Source organism: Suricata suricatta, chromosome 7, assembly GCF_006229205.1.
Source record: "Suricata suricatta isolate VVHF042 chromosome 7, meerkat_22Aug2017_6uvM2_HiC, whole genome shotgun sequence".
NCBI classification, from domain to species: domain Eukaryota; kingdom Metazoa; phylum Chordata; class Mammalia; order Carnivora; family Herpestidae; genus Suricata; species Suricata suricatta.
The window spans coordinates 1,558,850-1,578,155 of NC_043706.1; the positions used below are offsets into that span (position 1 = coordinate 1,558,850).

A 19,306-nucleotide genomic window follows, 5' to 3' on the forward strand; every position below is an offset into this window, starting at 1 on the left:
GCTGAGGAGACACTGGGTGCACCAGGTGAGTAGGCGTCCACGCCAGCTTCTCCAGCGGGTACCCAACCGCTCCGAGGCCCCCGGCCCCCTTCCCGGACCCCCTCCTGCGACTCTCTGACTCCACCCCGGCTGAGTCGTCTGTTCTCCAAAACACACCTCTTCACACTTAGATTCTTGAACTTGGAAGTCAATTATTCTGCGTACTTTGGGATTCAACCTTCCCTGCCCCAGATTATCTCTGTTTATTCCCACCAAGAGGTCAGGGAATGCAATTTTATCAGATTTTACCAGACAGGATTTTAGGTGGAAATGTTTGTGAGCTGAGCCTTAGATTTAAGGCTGAAAGGCTGTGCGGATCTAAACTGAGCCATAAACTCTTGTCACGTCCTGACTTTAAAAATCCTACAATGACCAGTCATCCATGATTTCTAATAGACAGTGAAGTTTTGGGGAGATGGTGGGGTGGTCCAGAGCTGATGACCAAGATGGAACTCTTAAAGACGTCCTTAATTTTCTTAAGTCATGGGGACGGGCCCGTGGGCAGGAGGCGCTGCACTGGGGTCCTGACAGTAACGCATCACCTCCCCGCAGGTGGGAGGGGGTCAGGGGTAGAGTCAGTCTCCAGGGAAGTTTGGAAGCAGGGTTTGCAGGACCTCCAGGGGCTGGTGTTGCGGGGAAGCACAATTTATTACTGCTTAGTAAAGCCTCGGTCGTGAGAGCCTCAGATGTGTCTTCAGACACACGTGTGAGGCCACCGGCTCAGAGCAGGAGTTGAGAAAAAGGAAGTTTCCGAAGGAATTTTTAGGTGTTAAAGTGGACTCGCAGGATCCTGGGGGTCAGGACAATGTCGAACCAAGATTCCCTGTGCCCCTGCTGAGCTCCTAGACGGAGGTCACTCTGCAGGTTTCAAGGGCTTGTCAGCGGCCGGCGGCAGTAAAGGAATTTACGTTTTCACTTGCCTGAGTTCCCGTCTCCAGGGCAAGTACTCAGGCCCCCTTCCTTTGTTCTTGGGCGGCCGGCAGCCGCTGAGGAATACAGCACAGGCCCCCTGGGGGGCGGGGGGTCTGTGCCCTCGGCTCGCCCCAAGCTCCTTCAGCGGACAGAAATCCCTGTGTCTCAACCACTGCCTGCTTTCCCTATTCGGACTCCAACCTTTCCTTGAGCTAGGACTCCCTGGAGGAGGGCTTCCCTGCCCAAGGTCACACAGCCAACGAGTGGCACCTAAATAAAGCCTTCAGGCTCCCTGTCCTCACGTCCGTTACGGACTGGATCCTGCCTGAATGTCGACCCCAAGACTCTCATGTTTTATTAAAAGTAACAAAAGTCGGTCCCTTTGGTTATGAAGGAAACAGGTTCACCCTTTCCTGGGATGCCGTCCGCCTCTTCATCCCAGATTCAAGCCCGGCCTCTGCAACGCAAGCCTGACATGGAGGTTTGTGTCCTTATTTAGTTTTACTTGGATATTTTCCCTGAATTTGATCATCTCGGTGGGCATCTGGGATCCCCATTCAGACCTCCAAGACTTTTCTTATTCTGGGTGCAAGTGTGAGATTTAATCGACTTATTCCCCAATCTGCAACTTTAAAATAACACTGTGTATGTTCATGTAATATTTGTAGTTCACAAATGTCCTTCACGTCAGCGATTCCATTTAGCCCTCCCCGTCAGCGCACTAGGCATTCTTTGCTCAGATTTGCAATGGAAAAGTGGGATTCGGAAAGGGGACATGACTCGGGCCAAGTGTCAGAACGGTGGAGACTTGGACCAAACGCTTGAGTTTTTATTTTAAATCCATTTGTCTCTCTACTCTTGGCTCAATTCCCCATAAAGTATGTTTGGGACTGGAGGAAAGTCCTAGAGGGACCACAGTCCTTTCGCATTTAATTTTCACCCACACGGGTTCTTAACCTTCCCCAAGCATGCGGAGGCCTGGGGCCCTCCCGGTCTGGGCTGACTGTGGGCTCCGTCCCAGAGCCAGGCCGCCTGGCGGGCTTTTGCTTCTTGGGGGTGAGGGTGGGGAGGCAGAGAAAGGAAGGATGTGTGCTCCCCAAGGCAGGGTTCCTGTCTGTTACTCCAGCCCTAATGGGCTGGGGGAGGGCGTGGGAGAGGGCCCTGTGTCCTTGCACAACGGCCAGAATCTGCGGAACCCGGAGCCCTCCCACCTGCAAAGTCCCCAGACTGGGCCTCAGGCCCTTGCTGCTCCCGGGGAAAGAACCAACATGCTAAATATGCCCCGTCCAGGAGCGCACCCTGCGGCCATCGCCAGTGACTCCACGGATCAGTGAGGCTTCGGGGAAAACCCCTCCCTAGGCCTCAGTTTACCCCTTTATAGATCAGAAAAATCACCAAAGTCCTTTCTAAGACTCATTCTCAGTTTTTTTGTCTCAGCTTTTGAGAGAGATGCTGAGCTGATTTGATCGTTACCCCTAGATGACTGGGAAGCAAAAGGAGGAATCAAGCAGTTCTGTGCCTTCTGAGCTCTCCTGCGGCCTGTAGGTTTTCCAGGCCACAGCGTGTACGTGAGGGCCAGACGGTCAGCGAAGTGGAAAGACTGGCCAGCCCGAGCCCGAGGCCAGGACCAGACCCCGCTACCACCGCGCCCACGACTGCCTGTGCGCTGCAGCCAGAGCGGTGCAGAGGCCGCTGGCTTCTCTTCCGTTCTCCGACCCCTTGGCACCTTATGAAGGGTATGAAGGGCACTGGGGAACACCGGGACTGACCTCGAGACCCCCGCGTCACCCCAGGGACGCCCAGGGACGAGGCTGGCTCTCTCTCTGGCTAAGATCAGGAGGGGCAGGACGTGTTTAGAGGCGCAGTGATACCAGGTTTGGGGGTTGCACCAAAATCACCCGGTGTGTCTGTGTCTGGGGCACACGCGGGTGCCGACCAAACTGGCCAGGAAGCGTGCTGACACAGCTGGGAAGCCGGCATGCGACCAGGGACGCCTGCGCCCTAACGTCTGCGTGTGCTTGAGTTTCCACAGAAACTTTTTAATCAAAGGTAACAAGCTGGGAAGGGGGCTTCTTAGAACTAAGGGATAGAAAAGGAATAGCCCAGTTAGAGGATAAATAAGAGAGAGAAATGGAGAGGGAAGGGGAAGGGAGGAAGGAAGGAAGAAGACAGACCAACCGTGGGATTTTGTGAACACTCGCGAAGTCCTTACTCTGTGCCAGGCATTTCCAGGTATAAGTTCTCACTAATCGTCATTTTATTTTTTTTATTTTTTTATGTTTTATTTATTTTTGAGAGAGAGAGAAAGACAGCGTGAGCAGGGGAGGGCCAGAGAGAGAGGGAGACACAGAATCGGAAGACAGGCTCCAGGCTCTGAGCTCACTAATCTTTATTTTAAAAGTCATCATTATTATTTTCTTTTACAAAGAAGAAGCTAATACACATTGAAATTAAAAATTACATGACTTGCTCAAAACCGCAGAGCTAGAAAGAACTCAGGGGCACCTGGGTGGCTCAGTCGGTTGAGTGTCCAGCTTCAGCTCAGGTCATGATCCCGTGGTTTGTGGGTTCGAGCCCGTGTTGGGTTTTGTGCTGACAGCCAGCTCAGAGCCTGGAGCCTGTCTTCAGATTCTGTGTCTCCCTCTCTGGCCCTCCCCTGCTCACACTGTCTCTCTTTCTCTCTCTCAAAAATAAATAAAACATTAAAAAAAAATTTTTTTTAAAGAACTCGAAGCCAGGTCTGTTTAAACCCTAAATTCCAACTTTTTCCCCTGGACACAACAGGGAGGGAGAGAGAGAGAGAGAGCAGTCATGGACAGCAAAGGGCAGACAGTGTAGAATTCCATAGAACCTGGGAGAATCCATGTTCTCCCAGACGTTTGTGAATGGCCTTCCCACTAACTTCCTGTGAGAGAGAGAGACAGACAGACAGACAGAGAGGAAGAATGTGTGTGTTTTCAAGCCAACTTATAGCAGAAAGGGAACAAGGAGAGGGGTGCCTGGGTGGCTCAGCGGGTTAAGCATCTCACTTCAGATCAGGTCATGATCTCCTGGTCTCAGAGTTTGAGCCCCACATCGGGCTCTGTGCTGACAGCTCAGAGCCTGGAGCCTGCTTCAGATTCTGTGTCTCCCTCTCTCTCTGACCCTCCCCTGCTCATTCTGTCTCTCTCTGTCTCTCAAAAATAAATAAAAAACAGAAAAAAAATTTTTTTTTAAAGTTCAATTGCCTGGGTGGATAGACTAAAATGGCATCAATCCCAAAATGGCAATTCACATAAACTTAGATTGACTTTTAGTTAATATTCAAGAAAAAGTGAATAATAAAAAATAAAAATTAGTTAACTGATAGTGTTTCAAAGATTTTAGAGAAAAGAATTCTATCTTGGACTATATTGATTAGTGCACAGTATTCCAAAAAAAATGTGCTTTTAATTGAATCAGACCTGAAATAGCATTTCTACCTGTGGACAGAACAAATTAAAATATAAATTAATAAATCAGAGCACATTCTAAGGAAGAGAGTCAGGATGTGAGTTGGCTTCCAGTATGTATTTGTTGAATTTGTAGGCAGCTAGTTAGACGTGCATGAGGAGGGATAAAGCGGGTGCAGGCCACACCTTCCCAGCCCCCAGGCCCAGGAAGGAATAACCGACAAGATAGGCCTAACCACAGAGCTGGCTCCGAAGCCACAGCGGGGGGAGGGGCGTGGGGGTGGGGGCGTAGGGGGGCGGGGTCCAAGAGCTGAGCATTGTCCTTAAGGTCACACAAAAGCTCATGAGAAAGTCATAAATATGCAATCCACAAATAAATACCATTATAACAGAATGCATCGGGGGCGGGCGCGCTGTGCTTTTGCAAAGCCAAGCGGGATGTAACCACCAGCTGTCAGTCAAAAATGTCAATCAACGCCAAATTTACTTGTGCACAAAGCAGGCTTAAAAGGATGCGGCCAGAGACTGTTGGGGCCATTCCCACTCTGGCTCTGGCAGCGGCCCGCTTTCTCTGTGGAAAGTGAGCCACACTTAGCTGCTCAAGGGACTGTGTCCCTTCTCTATGCATCAGGCAGAGTGAACTTTATGAAAATACACGGTTAAGTCTAACACGGTGTTTTCCCACTGGCGGGTCCCAAGGCTGCTCGGAGAACTACCAAATCCGAATGACCGCAGGGCCCGGCGCGGTCGGCGCCCTGCGCATCCTCCAGCCGCTCTGGTCTGTTCTGGTGTCCCCACCCATCTCCACCTGGCGCTGCTTCTCACTGTGCCTCCTCGGGTCCCAGGTCTCACCTCCCCGGCCCCCTGGATGGAGGGACCCCCTCTGACTTCTGCTTACACTGTGTGATGCCGTCTGCTGTCTGCTTTCCAGGGCTTATCGAAGTCTGTAACCTTCTTGTTTATCCAATGAAACAAGAATGCGTTGGTTTGCGGTCTGCCGAGCCGTGAGGTGCGAACTGGAGAGTCCAGGTCACTTTGTCAGATGAATCTAAAAGGCTCCTGCTCTTATTAATACGGGCTTCATAAGCATCCATCAGGTGAATAAGTAGACCTCTAGATGTTTTAGAGTAATCGTTCATAGATTTGGTTGGACGGACAGAAGCCATTTTACAGATCTGTTGAGAACTGTGGACTCCTCGCCCACTCCAAAAAAATGACGGTAAGCACTGTGCTTATAACATCAGGGGTTCCTGATTCCTCAATACTCTTGCTGTCTAAAGCGGCGTTAGGTTTGCTTAAAATAGCAGGAGCAGAAAATCTTTTTCTCCACGGACATGAGTTTCATCCAGAAACTAAAAGGAGTGGATATTCTGGCCAAATATTTTTCCAGTTCCCGGTTTACTGAGAGCCTTTGAAACAAAGGCAGATGTCCCTAGAAGCTCACACTTTCTCTCTGATCCTGGGCTATTGGCTCAGGCCACAGTCTGAAAAACTGTAGGTCCATGGCTGTGCCTGTCGGAGGCTGTATGGGCCCCACAGAAGGAGACACACACACACACCCGCCTTCTGAGCTGAGGACTGGGGCACGGAAGTAACATCTGTCTTCCACGTGTGCTGTGGCCTCGAAGCATGGTGACAGGACTGTTCCTTAAGTGTGACCTCGTACAAGCAAAGCTTGTGTAAGAACCTCTCATCTACGCGTACGCTAGGGCTTCCTGGGCCCTAGACAAACCGAGGCCCAGCGGGCTGAGGACAGGGACACAGTCCCTGGAAAGCACGTCTTCACTAGGAAGCCAAGAAGTGGAGCCACACGCACAGCAAAGTCATGGAAACATCTTGCAGGCACGCATGAGCGGCTTCTCTGGTTGACCCTGTGACTCTGCTCTACGACATCATCAGGCTTCATGGTCTGTCTTTGTGCCGATGGGATAAAGTCCTGACTTCTCAGCAGAACAGTCCAACCATTCAAGGCCAGGATTGAGCCTGTCTTTCCTGACATAACCCCTCTTGGAACCCCTGTCTTGGTTGAATTGAGCTCCAACTTCATGGGGATGTTCACTCTACCCCAAAAAAAAGGAAAAGAAAAAGAAAATAGGTTTATTTTTTCCTCCCACTAAATTAATAGTATACACACATATATATATTTTTTAATGTTTATTTACTTTTGAGAGAGAGTGTGAGCAGGGGACGGACAGAGAGAGAGACAGATGATTTGAAGCAGGCTCTGCACTGACAGCAGAGGACCCAGTGTGGGGCTTGAACTTACAAACTGTGAGATCACGACCTGAGCTGAAATCAGGTGCTCAACCAACTGAGCCAGTCAGGTGCCCCTGGTACACAAGTATTTTAAATGTGTTATCTCCATCTTTGGCATGTCTATGTGCTCGTGACCCTGAAAAACCTCTGTGCCCAAAAGCTAGATAAACTGAACAAAATATTATAAGCACACTATTGAAGGCACCTGCACTATGATATATTAGACAAACAGAATGTCATAATTTTCTTTAGTCATTTAAAAACCTTTCCCTTTATGGCGTGTCTGGGTGGCTCAGTCAGTTGAGCATCCAGCTCTTGGTTTAGGCTCAGGTCATGATCTCACAGTTCATGGGTTCGAGCCCTACATTGGGCTCTGCACTGACAGCATGGAGCCTGCTTGGGACTCTGTACCCCTCTGTCTCTGCCCCTCCTCCACTTGCTCCCTCCCTCTCTCTCCCTCTCTCAAAAATAAACATTTGAAAAAAGATTTTTAAATTTTTTCCCTTTGTAATCGATATTTTTTGGGTCTTATCTAAGAAATGTTTCTTGATCCTCAGGTCACAAAAATATCCCTTGTTGTCCTCTGCCGAGCATTTTGCCATTCTCACTTGTATCGAAAATACTCCTAGATTTCATGTAGTCACAAGCTTCTATTATGAAAACTTAAAGATGTACACTTATGTTGACAAAATATCCAAAAAAGGATCACTGGATTGTCCACCATGTGTTTTCAGCAGGATTGATGTTGTTAACTTACGTGTTTTGCGCATTTATTTGTGTATTTGTTTTGTTGAATCATTTAAAAGTATGTTGCAGACATACAGACATATCACCCCCCCTATGCATCAGTGATGTGTATCTTAAAAACAATATATTCTACTTAAAAATATCTGATTCATCCTCCAATATCAATAAAATACCTAAAATTTTCTAATATTCATTCCATAATCAAAATTATCCAGTGATTCCTAAACTGACTCTAATTTTCTTTTAAACCAGGATTCGTTCAAGGTTCATGTTTTGATATTGTTTAATCTTTTTCACATCTTTTACTTTAAATCTAGAACAAGCTCACAAAATTTCTTCTTTAGGGCAACTTTGAAGATACAAGTGCACCTGTCCTGATGCACAGCCCCGACTCGTGTTTGTCCCGTTGTCGCGTCCATTCGAGCCATTTATCAGGTTCTCCTTCCCCGTATTTCTTGCTTTGGAAGTGAGGTCAGACACTTGAATGGACAGAGATTTTGCATATGATATAAAGTGGAGGCAGAGTTTCAATTGTTTTCCTGATGGATGGATATCCAGTGGGATCATCACTATTTAAAAGACCATCCTTTCTGTTTCTCTTACTCTGCACCATACTTTGTTATAAATTCAGTGTTCTGATGTGTACTTCTGTTTCTATTTCTTTCTTTTTTTATTTTTTAAAATGTTTTATTTATTTTTGATACAGAGAGAGACAGAGCATGAGAGGGGGAGGCGCAGAGAGAGAAGGAGACACAGAACTGGAAACAGGTTCCAGGCTCTGAGCTAGCTGTCAGCACAGAGCCTGATGCGGGGCTCGAACCCACGAACCGTGAGATCCTGACCTGAGCCACCCAGGAGCCCCTCTCTTTCTATTGCTCTGTTAACCCTTAAAATGAGCGATGCTTAATGTAGCTTTTAATGTGCAATTATATTTCATGATCACATTACCATACCCTCTTCAAAATTGTCTTGACTATTATTGACAATTTGCACTTACATTTAATTTTCTTTTTCCAGGTTTGTTATATTTAGTTTATAAATTTTAATTCCATTATAATTAACATACAGTGTTAATATTAGTTGCAGGTGTACAGTACAGTGACTCAACGAATACATACGTTACTCCGTGCTCATCAGGATAAGTGTATTCTTAATCCCCATCATACTTAACCCATACCCCCACCCGCCTCCCTCTGCTGACCGTCAGATTGTTCTCTGTAGCTAAGAGTCTATTTCTAGGTTTGTCTCTTTTTCCCCCTTCGTTTATTTTGTTTCTTACATTCCACATATGAGTGTGATCATGTGATATTTGTCTTTGTATGACTTATATCACTTAGTGTAATATACTCTAGCTCCATCCATTTCATTCAAATGGCAAGATTTCATTCTTTTTAATGGCTGAGTAATATTCCTCTGTGTGTGTGTGTGTGTGTGTGTGTGTAGAAAGAGAGAGACCCCACATCTTCTATATCCGTTCATCTATTGATGAACACTGGGCTGTTGCTGTAATTTGCCCATTGTAAATAATGCTGCAGTAAACCCTGGGGTGCATGTATCTCTTTGAACTAGTGTTTCATATTTTGGGGATAAATATCCAGTAGTGAAATTACTGCATCATAGGATAATCCAATTTTTAACTTTTTGAGGAATCCCTACATTGTTTTCCACAGTGGCTGCACCGGTTTGCATTCCCACCAACAGTGTAAGAAGGTTCCCCTTTCTCCACAGCCTCACCAACATCCATTGTTTTTGTGATTTAGATTTTAGTCACATTGAATTTCTTAATTTTTTTTCAAATTCCACAGAAATTTAGGAATTTGGGAGAGTTGGGATTGGTTGATATTGCATTGAATCTACCGAATGGTGTGAGTAGAATTGACCTTCTTACCTCATTGACTCTTCTAATTCATTACCATGATTATGAAAAATTAATTTAGAATTCTACCAATTAAAAATTAATTTAGAACCATACCAACTAAGATTTACATTTCTCATCAAAGCAATCTATACATCATTGGCTAAGTTTCCTGCTGAGTATTTGATTGTGTTCTTCTTAAAAAAATTAAGCTTAATTTTAATGGTTTATGAAAAGATATAGAAATATAGTGAATTTTCTATTTTTTATCTAGCAACTTTTCTAAACTCATAAAATTATAATAATTTATTGCTAGTTTCTTTTTAAATCATATGTTCACAAAGCATACTCGTGACAGTTTTGTTTCTTTCTAATCTTTGTACATTAAATTTTCCTCTTTTGCCTTAAATTCACTGGCTAATCCTGCCAATACAATCTTGAGTGCAGGGAGTAATAGAGAACACTTTCCTTGAATATTATTTCAGAGGGTAGTGTTTAAATGTTTCACCATTGCGTAGAAATCTGCCGCCTGTGCCAGACAGTCTGTCAGGGCGAAGGCCTCCTGTATCCCCAGCATGCTGTGAGTTTAAAATGTGAATCAACGCTGGATTTTATCTGCCAGCATAATGGAGAGGAAGCCAGATCCGGATTGGATGTGGACTTTTTTTTTAAGGCTTTTTCCAGGGTCACGTTTATATATCCAAATGGGCATTGTCCTCTCAGGTGCTTATGTGGCCCTAATTCCTAACCATCATGTTCTCAGAGACTGTGTAGCAATATGCCCGTGCCCGGGATGCACCGCAGGCCTCCCGCGGTGCGTATCCACAGGTAAGTATACATGAATTTACGTGCCAGGTTCTACGCTTCCGGCTCTAAAAGAGAGCAAACCCCGCCCCCACATTGGCCTCTTCCGGAGTAGGTTAAGTGTCGTTTCTCCGAGCGAGCATCCTACGCCTCCCCTTCTTGATGACTGAGCTGGTGGGAAATGGCTCGGTGTTATTCATGTTGCTTTTGTGTTCTCAGCTTTCACAGTAATCTACCTCTGAGAACGTGTGGTTCAATGCTTGCTCGGTGACTTTGTGCCACTTCAGCCCTCTCCCGACCGTTCCCATTCTGTTACATTTCTGTTATGGAGACTTGGTGTGGAAATGTTGTGTAAAGCATTTGTAGCAGTTTAAAAATAAAATGTTTAAAATTTTAAAAAATGCTGGATTTTATCACATGCTTTTTGAAGTATGTATTGAGATGACCAGGCGACATTATTTTGTTAAAATGATAAATGAATTGGTTGATTCTCAGTGTTAAGCCATTTTTGCTTGCCTGGGTGGAAATCCTACTTCACATTGCTTCATTGGGTTTACTAATACTTTGTATGGGATTTTTACAACTATGATCATGCAAAACAGTGGACCCGTGGTTTTTCTTTCTCATAATATCCCCATCACACTCGGATACCGTGGCTACACTGTCCTTACAGGATGATCTAGGCTTCTTTCCTCCTTTGCTATCCTCTCGAGGATTTGTTGTAGGCTCACGATTAGTTCTTTCTTAAGTATTTGGTAGAATTTAAATATTTGGTAGAGTCACCTTTACCTGTAAAATTATTTGTGGGAAGGTTTCATTTATAAATAAAATATCTTTAACCATTAAATTATTGTTCATATTTGTACTTATTTCTGAATTTATCACAGAATTACAGATACACTCATATCCTTTTAATAATTTGTCCATTTCATTTAAACTCACATATTTATCAGCATTAAATTATTTGTAGTTGTGTTCTTAACCTCTGTAGGAGCTGAAGTGATGTCTCCTTTTCCATTTATTATTTTTATTATTATTATTAAGAAAACTCTGACCCCAACATGGGTCTCGAACTCAGGACCCAAGATCAAGAGTGGCATGCTGAGCCAGCCAGGTGCCTTCCTTTTTCGTTTCTTATATTAGCTATTTGTGTTTTCTCTCCATTTTTCTGGACCACTATTGCCACAGAGTTATCAGTAACAGTAATCTATTTAAAATATTTTTGGGGACACCTGAATGGCTCAGCAGGTTAAGCGTCCGACTTCAGCTCACCTTGTGATCTCACAGTTTGTGGGTTCAAGGGATTGAGCCCCGTGTTGGGCTCTGTGCTGACAGCTCAGAGCCTGAAGCCTGCTTCAGACTCTGTGTCTCCCTTTCTCTCTGCCTATCCCTTATTTATGGTCTATTTCTCTCTGTATCAATAATAAGTAAACATTAAAAATTGTTTAAATAATAAAATAAAATATTTTTTATTAAGTCAGCATCTTTTGTATATTGGGTTTCTATGTCATTTTCTATGCTTACAGCTCCTTCCTTTTTTTTTTTTTTTAGTTTCCTCCATGTGTCTTCTGTGTGTCTCCATGTTTGCAGTCATAATTTTATTGTCATTTAGGTCAAAATACTTCCGAGAGTCGAGAAGAGGCTGGAAGAAAATGGGGGAGAGGAAGAAAACCAGCCCCGTGTCTGAAGGAAACCCAGGTCGCATGGGAGAACTTCAGCGTCAGAAGGCGCTGCTCCGAGGCAACAAGGAGGAAGCAGAGTCTTAGCTGCACGGCCCAATCAACGTGAAATGGGCTTCCAGAGCAGGACTCTGTTTCCTGAGAGAAAATATTTTATAATTTCCTTTCCGATGTCATGTTATAAACATGCTAGTTGTTTGTTAGTTGAATAACGGCTTAATTGCATGTCTCTAGAGAATATGATCCGTATCGTTTCAGTCATTGGAAATTTATAGTTGGTTCATAGCCCAGCAAAGTCAGTTTTTGTAAATATTCCACGTGTGCTTTAAAATAACATGCGTTCTGCAGTTGTGGGGTGTTCTGTAGATGTCTGTGAGGTCTATCTAATGTGATAACTGAGCTGATTAAAGCTCATATGCTATTCTTCATGTTTTTCCTGCTTTTTTTATTACGAAAAGAAGTATGTTAAAGTCTTTCACTATATGCAAATTTGTATATTTCTCTGTAGATTTCTGTCAATTTTTAATAACTATTTTTTTTAACCAGGTTTCACACCCAGGACAGAGCCCTGTTCAGGGCTTGAACTCACAACACTGAGATCAGGACTAGCGCTGAGATCAAGAGTCAAATGCGTAACCAACTGAGCCACCCAGGTGACCCAATTTCTGTCCATTTTTAATTTATATATTATTTGTTATGTAATTAGGTGCTTACAATTTAGAGTAAGTATGTCTTCTGGTGTCTTGTATGCTTAATCATCATGAAGAATTTCTCTAAATCCTTAGTCATCCATTTTGCCTTGAAGTCTACCTTGTCTGGAAACAACGTAGCTAATTTTATTTTGGTTTATTTATGCTTAGTAACTCTCAGCCTTGAGTTTCAGTCATTATTTATCTTTCTGTGTTAGGTGTCTATTTTGTTTCTCCTGTTCTATATCCTATATTCTCTCATTTTAGTTTTCCTTTGAACTATTTGGTATATGTTTATTCATAAGGTTGATGGTTATATACACTTTGAACATTTTTTGAGATTACAAAATGCATGCAGGATATATCAGATTCTATTCATAAATAGTTATTCTGCCTCTTTCTAGGCAATGTAAAGACCTTAGAATTTTACAACACTATATCCACTCTCTTGAATTATATAATTATGTGGAATATTCCTGGTGGGATTAAACACAGATAGATATCACCTATCTAAATATATAAAGAGAAACACGTTGTTCACATAGCCAGTGTTCATAATACATTTGCCGTGATGGTGAATTTTATGCGTCAACCTGACTGGGCCATGGGGTGCCCATATATTTTGTGTGACTGTAATTTCGAGTGTCTGTGAAGGTGTTTCCAGATGAGAGTGGCATTTATTTATATATATTTTTTAAATTTTTTAAAATGTTTTATTTATTTTTGATACAGAGAGAGACAGAGCATGAGAGGGGGAGAGGCAGAGAGAGAAGGAGACACAGAACCAGAAGCAGGCCCCAGGCTCTGAGCTAGCTGTCAGCACAGAGCCTGATCTGGGGCTCGAACCCACGAATGTGAGATCTGACCTGAGCCAAAGCCGGAGGCTTAACCGACTGTGCCACCCAGGCGCCCCTTATTTATATATTTTTAATGTATTTATTTTATTTTATTAAAATCCAAGTTAGTTAACATATAGTGTAATAATGTTTTCAGGAGTAAAATTTACTGATTTCATCTGATCACTCAGATGAAAGTAACATTTATTTATTTATTTATTTATTTTGAGAAACAGAGATAGCATGAGTGGGAGGGGCAGAGAGAGAGGGAGAGAGAGACCCCAAGCAGGCTCTACCTTGTCAGCAGAGAGCCCAATGTGGGGCTCAAACCCATGACCTGTGAGATCATGACTTGAGCCAAAGCCAAGAGCCGGATGCTCAACCAACTGAGCCGCCAGGCGCCCCGGGAGTAACATTTAAATCGGCAGGATGAGCAAAGCAGATTTCTCTCCACGATGTGGGGCTCATCCTCTCTGTTGAAAGAAAAAAAAAAAGGCTGAGTAAGAAGGACTTCCTCCTCCCTGCCTGTCTTTGAGCTGGGACACCCCAGTCTTCTGCCTCCAGACCAGCCTGGAACTACGTGAGCTCCGGGGTCCCAGCTTGCCGACCGCAGGCCTCGACTTCCAGCTTCCCCAGTCACGGGAGCCAATTCCCTATAACAAATCACCCTCCCTCCCTCTCTGGCTCACTCTCTCTCTATATATGTATACATATAAATACACATGCATTGATACGGATATCTATATATTTATTTTTAGATATCTATATATTTAATAAGAGAGAAATATAGATATAAATAGGTTTATATCCATAGGTTTATCTGTTTTATATATACCTCAAAGTAGCTTTGGAATTGGATAATGCGTAGAGACTTGAAGAGTCTTGAAGTGCTGGACAGAAAAAGGCCAGAGCGCCTTGACCTCACTGTTGCGGACACAGAGATATCGAGGCTGCTGGTGGTGAGAGCTCAGGGGGAGGGACACGTCAGAGCAGCTGAAAGAAGCATTCATGACCCCGTCATGGCGCCGCTCCAGTCTCTGCTTCCTTGGTCTTGTCTCTCCTGTCTTCTTAGCAAAATCTCCCTGCTTCCTGCCCCGAAGAATGCGTGTGATTGTATTCAGTGCCCGCTCGGATCACCTGGGGTAATCCCTTTATCCCGAGATCCTTAACTCAGTCACGTCTGCAAATTCCACCAGATAACATAACCTCCGGTTCCGGGCATTAACGGGATTAATGCCCGCTATCTCTGGGGGCCGTTCCTTAGGTTGCCACAGAGTCTGGACGTGGGGCACGAACGCACTTGAGCCTGAGTCCCGGCTGCACGTGTCACTAGGCCTGGACCTTGGGGAGCTGTCTGTTCTCACTCTGTGTTTATGTCCTTCCTTATGACCCGGAGGAAGTGCTAACCTTGGTGGCTGTGGTGACGCCTCAGCAAGAAAAGTCTAATCTATATACTCCTGACTCTTAGTAAACAGGGAGTTAATGCAACCGGATTCTCCTCCCTTTCTGTCCCTCACACCTTGCTCTTTCCTTCCTCTGCTCCCCTCACGTCCCCTCTCCCTTCATCACTGCTGTTTCTCCTCCGTCTTCTCCCCATTCTGGCCCCGGTGCCCTATCCGCATCCTGTGTTTCTACTGACTTTGCTCCTGCAGGTCGTGTCCGTGTCCAGGGAGAGGCCGAGTTGCCCCAAGATAGGATGGGAGCTGCGGGACCTCCCAGGCCAGACCTTGGCGTGAACCATCAGTGGAGAGAATCCCTGGAAGAAGTGAAGCTTCCCAGCTTCCGTCTGTCGCCCCTGACATGACCTGATGGCTGTGGGACCGGTGCTTGATTTTCAGGTAAGGCTACCCGAGGCCAGAGGGGAATCACTCCATTTTCTGGGCCTCTGAAAGCCCAGACGTGAATTCAAGAAGCTAAAATATTCAAGAATTAAATTTTTAGAGGTTTCTGAGTCAACACTTTCTCTTCCCAGTCTTCTCAAGGTGAAAGCTGGTCAAACTAAATCACCAAGAGGTCTGCACCTCTTCAAAGATGTGGACATATGGGGGTGCCTGGGTGGCTCCGCTGGTTGAGTGTCCCACTCTTGATTTGGGCTCAGGTCATGATCTCATGATTCATGGGTTTGAGCCCCACAAAAGGCTCTGTGCTGACAGCTCAGAGCCTGCTTGGGATTCTCTCTCTCTGTCTCCCTCTGCCCCTCCCCTGCCCTCTCTCCTTCACTCTTTCTCAGAACAAACAAGTGAACAAAGATGAAAAGACACAAAGTGTCACAGGCAGCGAAGGCGCTCATGTCACAGACCCAGAGCCCCACCCAGGTAACAGATGGGCCTCGGCTTGCAGTGTTGGTGACACAGCACATCCCTCCCTTCCCAGCGAGGAGGAAGGCCACGCTCTCAGACGCTCTGGGACAACGCCATGTTGGGGGGCAGCTGGGTCCATGGTGGAGGAGTTGGTTAACTCTTCTGGCTGCCAGGGGGTCTCCAGCGCCCGCAGGTGTGCGTGGCCCTAGGGCGCCTCCCCGGAACACGAGGGTGGGAATAACGGACATTGGCTCAGCCCAGGAAAGAGCATGGTCCTCTGTACACGTCATTTCCTTCGTCTCACCAAACGGGAGAATGATCTTGCAGAGCAGATGAGGTCGGGGTCTCTGGCAGTGGTGGCAGAGCCCCCAGAGGACACGGATCCAGGACCAGCTGCCCTCATGAAGGCTCTGGATGAGCCTGGATCTGAGGCGTCCTCAAGGGTGAGGCCGTAGTAGACATGAACTTGGACAGAAATGTAATAGCAAAATCATCACTCCTCTCAAAATCCCGATACCTGTTGTTAGTGGGTTTAAAGAAGTCAAAGAAGTTTTAAAATCAAACAAAAAGTTAGATTTGAAGCCAAGTAACTTTTTGAGAGAGCACGAGTGAGTGGGGGAAGGGCAGAGAGCGAGGAAGAGAGAGAATCCCAAGCAGCCTCCATGATGTCAGCGAGCAGCCCAACCTGGGCTTGATCCCACGAACCATGAGATCATGACCCAAACCGAAACCAAGAGTCAGACACTGAACGGACTGAGCCCCTGGATGCCTCGTGGCCATCTTTTATAAAAACCTCCAGTCACACTGGGTTAGGGGCGCACCTTACCCTAGGATGACCTCAACACAGCAATCCTATCTTCAAATAAGGCCACGTTCCGAGGAACAGGGGGTTGGGGCTTCAGTATGTCTTTTGGGGAAACAGAATTTAGCCCAAAACACCCGATGACCCAGGGCAGATCACTGCCCCCTTAGGATCCCTCCCAATGTCCTGTAACGTGCTTGTCCTGAGTGGGTCACAGAAACAGTGATGGAGACAAACTAATGTGTCTCAGCCTTTTCTGCCCTAGGCTTTAGCGGACCTGATCTTGGGTCTAGTTCAAGGCCTGGTCCAGCTCTTTAGGACCTGCATAGTATCTCAGGCCTCACAGACTTACCTCTGAAGTCTTATTTGATAAAATTGTGTCCCATTATTTTTATAAAAATAGGTAACTAATCTATCAAGAAATCTTTCAGGAACGATCCCAAAGCACTGACCCAGGTTTTACCTGAGATGCCAAAAATCGACCCCCTGATAGGTGGATTTGGGGGTGATGGAGCCAGTTCAATCTGCCAAAAACAAGACCTTTCCAGAGGGAAGGGTAAGCCTGGAAACTGGGCTTATGTCAAGTCTGGAGTGCTCCATAGGAGAATTTCAAATTAAAGGTGTAGGAACCAGGGAGGAACCAAAGCATTTTCAACATAAGAGTGGAGTCAACAAAGCTGATCTCCAGAAAATCATAGAACAGAGACAGAGTGTAGAGGAAGATGCCCACAGAAGACCCTGGAAGGAAGGAGATGAAGGAACGGATGAAAGCTAGAATTCCTGTTAGCAGGTCAGGGATGCAGGCTCCAAAAGAGGAGACAAGGGAAATGGAGCTCTGACCTAGGTTCCGGTGGACCGGAAACAGGTGCGCCCTGGGCGGCGCCCCACACCTTCACTTCCCGTGCTGGAGGCCGCGGCCCAAGGTGCTCGAAAGTTCATCAGGAATGCTGGAGCAGACCTGGGGATCTGGGGTTGGGCCATTGGGCCTATGATGATCCTTGAGGAAGTGTCCTCACCACTCAAGGGCGGGTTATTGCACGAGGAGCAAATGTCCACTTGAGAGACGGAGGGGACTTAGTCACAATGGATGATCCATATGGGAGAAGACACGGGGCCTACGACAGGAACCCCGAGTTTGTTCTCCTCTCACCATGACCTGCCCGTGACCTCTCTCCAGCCTCAGTTTCCTCAGGCATGAAGAGAGGAGTGTGTGAATGGCTGCTTGCCCGGGTCGGGCACTGGGCTGAGTGCTTTACCGTTACTAGCACTGCTGAGTGCTAGCCCATATTACAGATGAGAAAACTAAGGTACACAGACATGACCTTTTCTGCCTCAAGGAGCTGGTCAGTCAGTGGTGCACGCGGGTCTTGACCTCGCTGGTCACCTGCTAGTCTGCGTTGGGCTACTTTTGGGGGCTGAGAGTGGGGAGGGGCGCCTGGGAGTGCATGCAGGTCTGCGCCCCCGGAGGGAGACTTCTGCGCGGCTGCTGCAAAAGTCCAGGAACCCGCAAGGCCAGATCAGGGGTCAGCGACCGGGCCGGTTTACAGGCCCCTGGGGAGAGCTCAGAGATCTGAGCCTACGGGAAGCGGGTCTTTCCAGAGAGTTCGCTGGCCTCGGGTCAGGAGCAGAGGCGCGCGCTCGAACCTGACGGAGGCGGAAAGGGCTTAGAGCGGAGACGGACGGACTGGGCACCTCCGCTCCCGGGGACTTTGGCCACGCCCGGCGCCGGGAAAACCGACGGGAGCAGGTGGGAGAGGGTGGGGGCGCCCCTTCTTCCAGTCCCACGCCCTCCAGCCGCCGCCCGCGGTGTCCATCAGGGCCTCGCAATGCCAGGTGTTTCGGAGGAGGCGGGCAGTGTTTTACAGAGAGAGGCCCCCGCCCAGGGCGGGTCGGGCTCACAGAAGGGCGTCTGGCGGGGACCGCCCCCCCCCCCCCGCAGGTGTGACTCGGGCTGTGCCACCTGCGCGGACGAGCTCCTGTCCCGGGGATCCTGGGGCCCCGCGGCCGGACTGAGTAGGAAACACGGGGCGCTGTGACCGGTGATGGAGGTTCGGGACCCAGGACCGACGGTCACCGTCCTCCCGGACGGCGCTTCTCAGACTTTACTCCGCAGACGAGCCACGTGACGCTCTTGTTTTTGAAAAAGCAGATTCTGATTCAGTGGCGGCTTCACTCCCTGGATGCGGGGAGCACCCAGGGGCGGCCGGTCACTTGGAGAGGGTGGGGACGCCACTTCCCGGTCCGAGAGCGTGGCGTCCGGCGCCACCCGCCGCGACACGTGCGCCGGAACAGGTGCAGGCCGTCTCCCAGAAGCACCTGGGCTGGCGGAGTTTGGGGGATGGAGGGGGGACTGGCGGAGGGGGCGCGAGGGACCGGGGAGCGGGGAGGGGGAGGGGAGCGGGAGGGGGACGGGGACCGGGCAGTGGGAGGGAGGGAAGGAGGAGCAGGCAGGGGGAGGGGAGGGGAGAGGGCAGGGGGAATCCGGAGAGGGCTGGAGACCGAAAGAGGGCGGGGCGGGGGGGTCGGCGGGGGAGACCGCAGGGGGAGCGAGGAGGGGGACCGGGGAGGGGGCAGGTGCCTGCGCGTCCGTGCGCATGTCTGCGACTGGATCGCACCCCGCGGCGCTCAAAAGGGGCCGCGGCGCCGGGCACCGCAGAGCCGCCTGCGCGCACCGCCCCGGCCATGGCCCTGCCGCTCTGGGCTTCGTGCCTCTTCTCGCTGTTCGTGGGAGGCCTCGCTCAGCCGGCCCAGGAGCCGCAAATCATGAGGGTGAGTGTCCCGTTGGGGACCCAGCGGACTGCAGCGCCGACGACTAGCCTGCCCTCCGAGGCTGCGAGGGGTTCCCCTCGTCCTCTCCGCGGCCGGGGCCGTCCCCGGAGCCCTGCCGAGCGGACCCCTGCCGGGCGGTGGTGCAGCCGCAGGTGGGACCCAGGTTGCGGGGGAGGTGGGCGGTGCA

The 19,306-nt window shown here is 47.9% G+C and overlaps 1 protein-coding gene across 1 annotated transcript in view; it reads left to right on the forward strand.

Annotated features, from left to right (window-relative positions):
• The first annotated feature begins 15,012 nt into the window (after positions 1–15,012).
• GPX6 (glutathione peroxidase 6) overlaps positions 15,013–19,306 on the forward strand; it is a 12,901-nt gene continuing 8,607 nt past the window's right edge. The window contains exon 1 of the mRNA XM_029945342.1: positions 15,013–15,086. Within this exon, the coding sequence (XP_029801202.1) occupies positions 15,057–15,086 (30 nt within the window). The 5' untranslated portion in view covers positions 15,013–15,056. The remainder of the gene's footprint in view (positions 15,087–19,306) is intronic.